The sequence below is a fragment of the Pteropus vampyrus genome, unplaced genomic scaffold (assembly GCF_000151845.1).
Source record: "Pteropus vampyrus isolate Shadow unplaced genomic scaffold, Pvam_2.0 Scaffold197, whole genome shotgun sequence".
NCBI lineage: Eukaryota > Metazoa > Chordata > Mammalia > Chiroptera > Pteropodidae > Pteropus > Pteropus vampyrus.
The window spans coordinates 2,958,775-2,971,167 of NW_011888978.1; the positions used below are offsets into that span (position 1 = coordinate 2,958,775).

The 12,393-nt window shown below is 40.8% G+C and overlaps 1 protein-coding gene across 1 annotated transcript in view; it reads left to right on the forward strand.

The window, feature by feature from the left end:
* The window catches only part of LOC105300013 (butyrophilin-like protein 3), a gene marked incomplete at its 5' end in the record, with an annotated part of 9,914 nt that extends 2,345 nt beyond the window's left edge, over window positions 1-7,569 (forward strand). The window contains 6 exons of the mRNA XM_011372023.1: window positions 2,968-3,243; window positions 4,746-4,859; window positions 5,502-5,522; window positions 6,029-6,055; window positions 6,347-6,373; window positions 6,950-7,569. Coding sequence (XP_011370325.1) covers window positions 2,968-3,243; window positions 4,746-4,859; window positions 5,502-5,522; window positions 6,029-6,055; window positions 6,347-6,373; window positions 6,950-7,569 — 1,085 coding nt within the window. The remainder of the gene's footprint in view (window positions 1-2,967; window positions 3,244-4,745; window positions 4,860-5,501; window positions 5,523-6,028; window positions 6,056-6,346; window positions 6,374-6,949) is intronic.
* Between the last annotated feature and the right edge of the window lie 4,824 nt (window positions 7,570-12,393).

Consider the following 12,393-nt stretch of genomic DNA (forward strand, 5'->3'; position numbering starts at 1 on the left):
GGAAACCAAGCTCAAAGACATTGAAGACTGTGATTTAAGAGAGAATTCAAAACTGCAATTATGAAAAAACTCAACAAGATATAAGAAAGCTCAGGCACCTCAATGAGCTCAGGAGTTAAATTAACAAACAAAAGGAGTACTTTACCAAAGAGACTGAAACTATAAAAAAGAACCAAACAGAAATTCTGGAGCTGAAGAACTCAATAAATGAGATAGAGAATGCACTAGAGGGCATTGGAAGCAGAACAGACCAGATAGAAGAGAGAACTAGTAAGCTTGAAGGTAGAGATCTAGAAATGACTCAAGGGGAATAAGAGAGAGAACTGAATGTTTTTTAAGAATGAAAGAACTCTAAGAGAACTATCTGACTCTATTAAAAAGGGCAACATAAGAATAATATGTACACTAGAAGAAGAAGAGAGGGAGAAAGGAACAGAGAGCCTATTCAAACAAATAATTGATGAGATCATCCCAGATCTGTGGAAAGGGCTGGATTCTCAAAATCAAAAAGTTAACAGAACATATAATTATTTCATTCCCAAAAGGCCTCTTCCAAGGCACATTGTATTAAAAAGTAAAGACAAAGAATTAAAAGACAAAGTAAAAGTAAAAGACAAAGAATTCTCAGTTAGACAACTGCTGTGGCCCCAAATGATGAAGTAGTGCTGGCAGAACCACTAGTTCTGCCTAGAACTCAAGGCAGCCAGAGAAAAGACAAAGAATTCTCAAGGCAGCCAGAGAAAAGACAAAGAATTCTCAAGGCAGCCAGAGAAAAGAAGACAGTAACCTATAAAAGAAATGTCATTAGGTTATCAGTGAATTTTTAAACAGAAACCCTGCAAGCTAGGAGAGAGTAGTACCAAATATTCAAATTATTGAAAGAGAGAAATCACCAACAAAGAATAATATATTCAGCAAAGTTATCCCTTAGATATGAAGGAGAAATAAAGGCCTTCCTAGAAAAACAAAAGCTGAAGGAATTTACCATCACAAGACCTACATTACAAGAAATATTGAAAGGACTTATTTTACCCAAAGTAAACAGACAAAAGTATAAAAACCTTTGATTAAGATGACAAACAAACAGACAGAAACAGGAAATTGCAACTTTATTTCAGAATGAGGTATTAAACACTTAGTTGTAACATAAGGGTTAAATAGGGGGAGAAGCATTTAAAAAAAGACTATAACTTTTGCAATTTAAAAGGAATAATTTGTGACGACAGAAACATAAAAGAGAAGGAGTAAAAGGATTGAATTTGCACAGGTGGATGAAGATAAGATGCAAACAGAAGAAAAAGGACTATTATATGTCTGAAATATTGTTTTTTTACATAAACCTAATGGTAACCACAAAACAAAAATCTAGAACTGAGACGCATAACATAAATCAAGAGAAAATGGAGAACAAAACATAGAAAGCCACCAAACTAAAAGAGCAGACAGGGAAAAAGAAACAATAGAGATACAGATAACCAGAAAACAAAAGATAAAATGGCTGTAGTAAGTCCTCATATATCAATAACTACCCTAACTGTAAATGGACTGAACTCACCAATCAAAAAGCACAGAATAGTGGGATGGATTAAAAAACAAGACCCAACTATATGTTGCCTTTAGGGAACCCATGTCAGCTGCAAAGAGAAAAAACAGTCTCAAAGTGAAGGATGAGAATCATAAGATATCTGGCTGTTCTGCGTTCATCCTCCAGTTCTGGGTACCTAGTCAGTCCACCTCCCTCTTTCTACCTCTCAAAGTTCTTCTATGGTTGCCTCTTGTGTTATTTCCAGGGTTTATAGTTTTACATAGAGCGGAGAGTAGGAGGAGATTAGACTAAATCCCCTTCCTTGGTGTTTGCACCATAATTCCTTCTCTAATTTATTCACTCAACAAACATTATTTGGCTCCTTTTATTTGGTCCAGACCCTGGAGAATGAAAGAGAACAGCACATAGGCGTAAGTTCTGTTTGGGTTGGGGAGATGACAATAACAAATCATCAAACAGAGTTTACCCCTGAATGGGGTACTCTCCATGGTCTCTCAAGTCACAAGTCTGGAAGTCAGGCTAAACCCTTCCTCATCCTCTTGTTAGTTCTGTGAAATCAATCTCCCTGCTTCTGTTTCTCCCCTTCTCACAGTGTGCTTTTCTAGACCTTCTCATCTCTCACCTGAGTGACTCTTGCTAGCTGCTTTCTTCTGAGGATTCCCAGGGACCCCTCTTTCATGCTGCTGCCCAGGGGTCTCTCTGAGACTCATGCCTGGTTATAACTCTTACCTGCCTGCTGGAAGCCAGCCAACAGCCCCATAGTGCCTAAAGTGCCTGCAGGACAATGGCTCACACTCTTTAGGTCAGTACACTCACTCCACGTCTTGCCACTGCCCCTCCCCCAGACATCACTCCTATCCCCTCTTGCGTATCACAATCTTGACATGCCAAATGCTCGTAGGTCCTTGAGCATACTATCGCATTCCACTCTTCATGCCAAGGTATGTACTTTCCCCTTTGCCTATCATGCTTCTCTTTGTTCATAATAAAACTGTCTATTCATCTGACACACCAGGTTTCAATTGTCACATCCAGGAAGCCATAACTTCCCAGGACAATCACATTCTCCTCAATGCTAACTTGACCATGCTTCCTATCTGCATATTTCACAATGAAGTGTATTTGTTTATAATTGTTTCCGTTTTAAGTCAGTAAGTACCTCATTAGAATGAACTCTGTCTTATTTCCTTCATCATATTTAATGCTTAGGAATATCCATGTATAAGTAGTTGTTAAATGCATGTTGACTGAACAAAGACCATGGAAGAGCTTACAGTGGTGTTATAAGTCTTTGTTCATGTAAGAGAGAAACAGTGATGAGGGTGGGGTGTTATGTCTATGGGTTTGATAAACCTGCCTCAGACTAACTGTGGCCTTGAACTATGGCTTTTGCTTCCATTCTTTCCCTTTTTTCTCTTCAGGCCTGGGTTCAGGACCCCTGGTTTCTATTATGGGATATGTTGGTAAAGGCATCCAGCTACTCTGCAAGTCCTCAGGCTGGTTCCCCCAGCCCATAGTGAAGTGGAAAGATCCACAAGGACATGACTTGCCCTCTGACTCAAAGGTGAATGCAGACAGACATGGCTTGTTTGATGTGGAGACCTCCCTTATAGTCCAAGAAAATGCTGGGAGCATATCATGTTCCATCCAGTACCCCGACCAGAGCCAAGAGGTGGAATCCAGGGTATGGATAAGAGGTGAGTGGGGAGGAGGGGGATGGGGTAGGGGTGCATGTTTGTGTAGCCCAGAAGGAGACTAAGAGCCTCTGTCTCAGGGTTGTTGTGTAGTACTGTTCAGGTTTAATGATTTGTTTGGAAAGTCAAAGGTCTGTGAGGCATAAAAATAATATTATAAAATTTGATTAGGTGGAAACAGAATTGTTTACAATTGCAGAGGTGTAGAATCAAATATTTTTTTCATCACATGATCATCTTCAAGGTGCATCCTGCAAAATCAACACATAAAATTTAAGAAAGCTAACTTGAGGAACGAGAAAATAAAGTTCACTTATATTTTAGAAACCATTAAATCATTATACTATTAATAATTTTGGGAAAGATTTAAAAATAATAGGATGACTTATGTAAACTCAAGTATGTAAAAGGCCTTGATATCAAAAGATTTAATTCACCAATGAAAGCAAAGAATATCAGACTGTATTTTTCAAACTTGACTGTTGCTTTTTCATAAGAAATAATGACACATATTTATTAAAAATTAAAAAGTAGATAAAGCATACCAGACAAATAATACCAAAAAGAGAATCATAACAGATATATCAATGTCAAGAGAAGGAAAGAAAAAAAAGTTTTTAAGAAAAAAAAATTATTAGAGATGGTATGAAAAGGAAGAAACAGAATGGCCATTGTTCACAGGGTAGATGATGATATACAATAAAAATTCAGAAGAATATAAAGCTAATTTTTTTCAATTCATAAATGAATCCATCATGTTCATAGGAGATTAATAAAAATTTATTTCAATTTTTTTGTAAACCAGACAAGAGAAAAATAAATGTGCCATCTATAATGACAACCAAAAAATACATTAATTAAAAGTCCAACAAAATGCTTGCAAACTCTTATTGAAGATCATATAAAACTTTATCTAAAGACACTAAAGAAGACTAAAAGAAGAGGAGAGATGTAATACTTCTCAGATAAGGTGATGCAATATTTTAAAGATCAGTTCTCCCAAAATTGATCTATAGAATCTATAGTTTTATTGAAAAATCTCAAAAGAGTTTTCTTTGAACTAGGTAAGTTGATTCCAAATTTATGTGGTTGAGCAAATGGCCACAAATTGCCAAAACACAGCAAAATAAGATGAAACTGAGAAATTTAGTCTAACATATATCAAGACACATCTCAGAATTGTGATGATAAAGCCAGTCAAAGTTTTGGGAGAGATATACAAGTGGACAATGACACAGAAGAGAGCCAGGAAACAACCTAAGCCTGAATAGAAACTTGATGTAGACTGAGGTGACATTACATGTAACAGTGTGCAAGAGAAGGTCCATTAAACAATGCTGGCATAGTTGTTATCCATTTAGAAGGAAATGAAATCAAACCTCTACGTCATTTTATACATAAAAATAAAATCCTTTTCATCTTGGGATTTAAGAGGAATCCTTAAATGAGAATCAAATTGCATTCACCTTTCAGTAACCATTAAGGATCCATGAATTGTTTTTCAGAGACTTTTTTCCAGTTCTCATCTTATCGCTTGGCTTCCATTTTACTGGGAATACTCAGCTGTGTCCTGTGTGTTGGAATCACAGGGGAAGTGATATTTTACTCAATATCCAAAAGTGAGTGAGAAGGTGAAGGATGGGCTTCCAGCACATTCGGTTTTCAATGGGGCCAGAACCAGGGATGCTCCCACACAACTCCTGGGTCTATTCTCAGAGCCATGGGCTCTAGGAGCCCATCACCTGGGCCACAGGGACCATAGCCCTCATCCTCTCCATGCTGCCTGATATAGATTACTTGAGGAACACCAGCCTCCACTAAGCTTTTCCTACTTCAATAATGGCCAAGAATTAGGAGAAGCATGATTTTCAGTACCTGCATACAAAATAAATTCCTAAGAACAGCGCCAAAACTTAAGTAAAAAAATTTTCAATTTTCTTTTTTTGGGGGATGACACAACCCCTTTGACAACCCATGTCATAATCTCTCCTCCCCTCCCATCCTCTATCTCCTTGATAACTTCCATCTTTACCTCCACAGGATCCCAGATATCAGCCCCTCCCTTCAGCACAAACTTTCCTGATATCTTGTCTTACCCCAGATAGTAGAGAGGGGGTTAGGTGGGGGTGGGGGCACAAAAGGAGAGTCCTGGGGGAGCCCCCATCCTTTGCCCACAGCTTCTCCTCCTTAGCAATGAGCCAGGGCTGTGTTTGTACCTTAAACACTCCTATGTCCACAACCGGATTTTCTATTTGTTTCAGGAAAAACCAGGGCAGAATTGGGTAAGTGTCATATCATGTTCTGAGCCTTCCCCACAGTTCTCCTGAGTCCCTCCTGTTCCACAGTTTGAGGCATCTGTGTGCTGTCTCGGCTCCAGATTGAGTGGGAAGCGTGGGTAGGCCAATGAGGATAGCTATTCACCCTCCTCATCCATTGACTAGTGAACAGATCCTCAGACATGTAGGGGGTTTAAGATGGGCATTGGGATTCTGAAATTGTCTGCCAACTTTGCCCATTGGTACATTCTTTGGGGAGAGGAACCATAGACTTCATGAGCTTTCTGAGAGGTGTGGACCCAGAATGTCTTGTGTAGCATTTCTCTCAGCCTCCCACCTGGCTTGGGACTTTGAGCCAAGCATTTCAGGCTTCTATCGGCCCAGGATATTTTGCTCTTCGTGTCCTGGAAACACCAGGAAACTGGGCGAGAGTGTTATAGAGCTTTCCTTTCACTCTCTCTCCTGGGTCTCTGATCTGTGACTTCAGCCTCTTCTGTGTTTTCGGTTTTCAGACTGGAGAAAGAAGCATGGAGTGTCAGGTGAGAGAAGCTATCTCCTCCGCCCCTATTTACCTCTTTCTTACAAGTCCCTAGTTTATCAGTCTTATAACCCGAGGTCATGGGTCTCTGCAGAGACAAGCTTGTGATGGGGGCTCCAAATTGCCTGCAGATTCTGAGGAAGGTGCATTTTGTAGAGAATCCCATGGTCTTCATCAGGTCTCTGGTGGATCTGTGATACCCAGAAAGGTTAACCATCCTTGGTCTCCTGTCTTCCTGTATCCTGCTTTCTGTGTGAGCACTGACCCTGCTGTGCTGTCTGCTTGTTTTCAGAACTGAGAGACGCCCGGAAACATGCAGGTACCAATGCCTGAGAGGGTGACGGTGGGAAAGAGACTTGGGTGGGTGTGGGAGAGGGAGCTGACCAGTGACAGATATGGGGAAACAGGAAAACCAAGCATGCTGGACTACAGATTATAAATCTGTGAGGCCTGGATCCACCCCAAGGGGCAGCTCTCTGCAGACACATTTCTTGGCCCAGGACCAGGAAGGGCTAGTATGAGTCAGCCAGGGTAAGGATCACAGGATAAGCTTTAGGGTATTGAGGGCACTAGTGACTGGCCAAGGGGATGGATTCAGGGGAAGGAAGCAAAGTTTGTTAGGACCAAGGATAGGAGGAGGCTGGTTAGGAGAGATGGTCCAGGGCTCACAAAGTCTATTATTGGGCTCACAGTTGGGCATCCCCAGGCTTTGGTGAGTATCTAGGGCCACAATGGAGATGAGGCAGGGCCAGGGGAAGTGTCTGATGGAGCCTCTGGCTCTGGAACTGCAATGGATTCCACCCTGAGCCAGTCTGCAGTTAGAGGGGGTGACCTCTGCATCCAGCCCAGGTCCCTTCTCAGTACCTCTTGCTTTCTCTCTCCCACCATACCCCAGTGGAGGTGACTCTGGACTCTGACATGGTTCATCTGCAGGTCTACATTTCTGATCTGAAAGCTGTGTCCTATAGTAACGTTACCCAAATGGCGACTTTTTTGGAGAAGAGATTTCTAAAGAAGTGTGTGGTGGCTTCTCAGGGATTCCAGGAAGGAAAACATTACTGGGAGGTGAACGTGGGGTGCAATAAAATGTGGTCCTTGGGAGTGTGCCGGGATGACGTGAACATGGAGATGACAGATGTGACTTTGTCTCCCAACAATGGATACTGGGTGTTAGGACTGGAGAGAGAAAATCAGTATTTCACATTTAACCCTCATAGAATCATCCTCTCTCCAAGAACCCCCCCTACACGAGTGGGGGTGTTCCTAGACTATGAGGTTGGGGCCATCTCCTTCTTCAATGTAAATGATCAGTCCTTCATTTATACCCTGACACATCACTTTGAGGGGTTACTGAGGCCCTACATCCAGCATTATGTGAATGATGAGGAAAATATGACTTCCATAGTGATTTGCCCAGTGTCCCAGGAATCAGAGAAAGAAGTGCTTTCTGACACAGACAACCTAGAGCCCTCCCCACAGGTGACCATACTCTTCCTCTCCAGGGTGATGCCCTGAGGGAATCACACCTCACACTCTCCCTCTAGACATTGAACTTCCTCTCAGGGTCCAGCTTTGTGCAGCAGACAGCAGGATGGCTTCCAAATGAGGAGGGTTTGGCCTCTCTGTGCGGGGTCAGGGGTCATGGCTGTCCTGAGGAGGGGAGGGAAGAAGGACAGTGCATTTAATTTGCAGCAACTCTATGCAGCCAAAGGAACTTTGACAAGTAACGACCTATTGACCTATCGGGCTCCTCATCTGTTAAATAGGACAGGAATCCCCACGATTTAGAGTGAAGAGGAGAGACAGTGAATGTGAACTGTGCTGCATCTTGTCAATGGCCTGGTGTCAGCTGACGATGTGTTCTCTATATTACGCTTTTTTCCAGCCTGAACTCTGTTTATATATTCCATGTTAGTTTATTTTTTCATCCTCCAAATTACGCAAAGAGTATTCATTGAGCACCTGCTGCTTCTGGCCCAAAGAATAAAGAGGAAGAAATACTGTACAATTCTTTCTGTAAATCCAGCATCACTCTAATACTACAACCAGACACATTACAAGTTTGGAAAAAAAACAAAAATTAAAAAATATATAGACCTATATCCCTCAAAAACATAGATGCAAAAATTCTAAATAAAGTTTTAGCAAATTGAATCTAACAATTTAGTCAAGGATAATACACTACTACCATGTGTGCTTTATCTTTGGATGGTAGGGTTTACTTAATAATCAAACATCAACTAGTGTAATTCACCACTTTAGCAAACTAGATGATGCAATGCTTTAGATGGATTTTAAGGGCATTCTATTAAGTGAAAAAGTTCAATCCCAAAAGGTTTCATACTATATGGTTCAATATTACATAATCTCAAAATGACAAAATTACGGAGATGGAGAACAGAGTAGCCAAAACAGGGCACTAGAACCATATGATTTCACTTATACGTGGGATATAAAACTAAAAATAATAAACGAACATGACAAACAAACAGAGACTCAGATTAGTTGCTGCCACAGGGAAGGTGGGGAGGAAGATAGAAAAGGGGAGGGAGGCTCAAATATTTGGTGGTGGAAGGAAATTTAACTTTGGGTGGTGAACACACGCTGCAATATATATAGGACTTACTATTGAATTGTACACTTGAAGCCTATTTGATTTTATTAACCAATTCACCCCAACAATTTTAATAATTTTTTTAAAAGAACAGGTCGCCAGGGGTCAGGGAAGGGGAGAGAGGGTTAACTAAAAGGGGGCAGCCTGAGGAAGTTCTTTTATGGTGATGGAATAATATCTCGATTATGGTGATATATGAATCTACATATTTAATAAAATTGCATAGAACTACACATACAATCACACTGTAAAAATGATGAAATATGAATTAGGCCTATACTCCAGTAAATGGTATTGTACCAATGTCAGTTTTCCAGTTTTGTTATTTTACCATAGTTATATAAGATGTCACCAATGGTCAAGCTGGGTGACAGGTATGCAGGACTCTGTACTATGTTTGCAACTTCTTATGAATCTACAATTATTTCAAAATAAATAGTTTAATAAAAAGAAGTGATTGAGTTGGAGTTCATTATGTATGGCAGTTGAAATAAGGAAATGTTTAACAGAATTTCAAAGATTGAACTAGTTAGCCCACATCAAATAATGAAACAGAGGGTTTATAAAAATCCCTGTAGCTCCAAATAGCAGAACAATTATTTTCAACTTACCTAAACTGCAGGATGCCATCCACTGCATTGTCAAAGTAAATGAGAATTAAAAGTGTGAACAAGAAATTTTGTATGAAGTGAAAAAGGTCACTTTAACGTGATGTGAGATAGTCAAATTAGAAACAATGAGTACCCCCAAAATTCCAAGCGCCATATGTTTTCATAATAAAGATGATGAAAGCAAACCGAAACTGCCATAGACAGGACTGGGGGCCCCAGTGGCTGTTACCAGGCCCAGGATGTGTTTGGGTTCCCACCGCTGCAGAGGTGGACTATTGGGGGCTCTTGAGCCCCTATCTCTTATGGCAGCCTTCTGAGCATCCCCACCTCAGGATAGTGGTGGGGAGCAGTACTGAAGGGCCTGAGTCTGGAGTTAGGCCCACCCAGCGTCCGTGGGGAGCGGAGCATATCTCTTAAGAGCCTCAAGTTAAGGAAGCAGAATGAGTTAGGGAGATTGGGCTGAGTCCGGGGGCCAGGAGGAGCAAGGACTCAGAGCACTTGGTGAGTGACCTAAGTGATGCCTTGTTTCCTCTATGTCCTGAAGTGAGAAAGAAGTACAAGCCCAGAAACTAGCAGAAGACAGTCATGAGGGATGGGAGTGGGCTGGGTGGACAGATTGTTGTCTGGAAACAAAATGGTCGGCACACTGGACACTGAGGAAGCAGACAGAAGAAATTTAGCTCCTGGGGGGAACTCCCTGGGCAACCTGGGAGGAGCCTGGCTATGCACCTGTACACAAGCACTCACCCCTGTGAGGCATGTGTGAGTGTGTGTGTGTGTGTGTGTGCGTGTGTGTGTGTGTGTGTTAGAAAGAGAAAGATAGAGTGATTCTATGAGCTCCTGTGTGGTTTAATCTCTATATGGCCCAAAAAACAGCTGAGTCACTCACAGAATACCCGATTTCACATTCCAGATCTGGTAGGAACCCTCTTTGCGTTTTAAAAAATGTTTTCTTATCAAAGTAATGCAGGCTCACATATAAAGAGTAAAACTGGACAAAAAACACTATAGTAAGAGCAACAGTCCCTTAATTGTCCTCCCTTCTTCTTTCCTTTCCTATGTAGCCTGAGTGAGAGCTCAAGCCCACTCACGTGCAGCGAGTAGTTGAGAACTGATGCTGGGTTTTGCAGTGAAGAAAGACAAGCTATTTTATCTGGAATGGCACTGCCAGGAGAACAGCAAGCTGCTATTCAAAAGCCAAACTCCCAGACAGCTTACAGGCCAGAGTTTTTATAAAGCAAAAATCATGCATAACGGTTTCGGGTTGTGGGCCTTTGCTGATTCGTCAGTGGTTAGGTAAGCAGTGAATTTTCATCTTCTGACTAGCTGTTTTCATCCTGGAGTTCCAGCTTCAGCAAGATTGTGGTGGGGTAGTGTCAATATGGTTATCCTTGTGTGTAAAAGCAAAAGCTATTCATCTTATGACCATTACTCCTCCAATGCTATTATTGGTTTGTGCTTATTTAACTAGCTACATTTTCCTATCATCCCAAGCAAAGGGTACTTTTAAACATTTCTTCTGGAACTCGCTTTACGGGCAGGCCTCTAGGACATGACTAATATACTTTCTTAATCTTTGATTTTAAGCTATGTGTCAACCAAAGCAATTGAAGCATTTAGTTAAAGTCTGTACCTATATCTCTAGCTTCTGTGACCTAATATCAAAGCATGTTTAGGGCTGACTGTTGGTTTCACCTACCCATCCCAGAGCTGAGAACTTCGTGGCTTTTGGTTTTGGTTTTTCTGGAGTTACTTCCTTAGTCTAAGTTATGTGTTTACTTTACCACTTCTTGTCTATTGACTCTCTGCTCTGAGGCATCAGAATTAACTCACCTAGATCACCCTCTACCTCTTTCCACTCTTCCTATGTGTCTCGTTTATGATCTCATTTCCCCCCATGGTCACATCTACATTTTTGAACAATCATCTAATAAATTTTTAAGAATCGTGAAGTGAAGAGAATCAGAGAAATTATACTACCAAAGGAGACATTCACAGAAATAAAATATTGAAGGATGTTTCAAGCAAAATGAACCCAAGAAAAGAGAAAGTAGAGGAGACATGTAACACGAGAAACAGTGGTGAGAAACAAACCTGCCAAAAATGGGATTGGTGCCGTAACTGCTGCAAATGTACCCGTGTTTTTAATGTAATTTCTAGAAAATATTGCCTAAAATAAAAGAAAAAAAGTGTGTCTTAAAACATCTGAAACAAAACTTTCAGATGATTTCAAAACCTGGGAGTTTAGAGACAGCTTACTGTAGCAAGGTTGGGATAAGAGTTCTGGCATAAATATAAAAGTGGTTAATGTCCTACAGGGCAAGACGCCATACTGTTGGGATTATTTTTTTCTATTAAAGAGAAATCATTTGCAACTCTACTGGAAAAAAAAATCTACACCTTAGATATTCAAGTGCACTAAGCCTGGGACCTTTAAGTAACAGTAAATAGTGCTCAAAAAAGTCTAGTGTAATAAATAATCCTTGGTCGTGCCAGGGTCCCACATGACATTGAATGCACACGTTGCCCACTTTTTGCCTTATTAAGAAATTTTAAATAATTTTTCTTAAAGTGGTTTCCCCCTAACAGCAAAAAGGTGCTATTTGTTTGCCAAAAGAGCCAGGAGAGGGTGTGGCTGACAGAGTGCATTCCACCCCCCCACTGGGGAAGGAAGCACAGTTCTGGTGCCCTTGGGTGTGAAGCACTATCTTTAAGAAATGGCCTACACTTAAAAAATGAAATTCTACCATTTGCGACAACATGGATAGACCTAGATGTTATTATGGTGAGTGAAATAAATCAGACAGAGAAAGATAAATACCATATGATCTTACTTATATGAGGAATCTAAGGAACACAAAGAACAAACTAATCGAAAACAAATTCACAACTTCAGAGGACAATCTGGTGATGGACAGAGGGTGGAGGGGTTGGAGGGCTGGGAGAAAGAGGTGAAAGGTTAAAGAATTACAAATTAATAGTTGATAGATGGTCATAGGGATGGGGAGCACGGCACAGAGAATGCAGTTAGCAGTAATGTAATGGCTAGGTAGAGAGCTAGAGGAAAGAGGAATTAGGGGGATCGTTTTATAAACTATATAAATGTCTAACCAG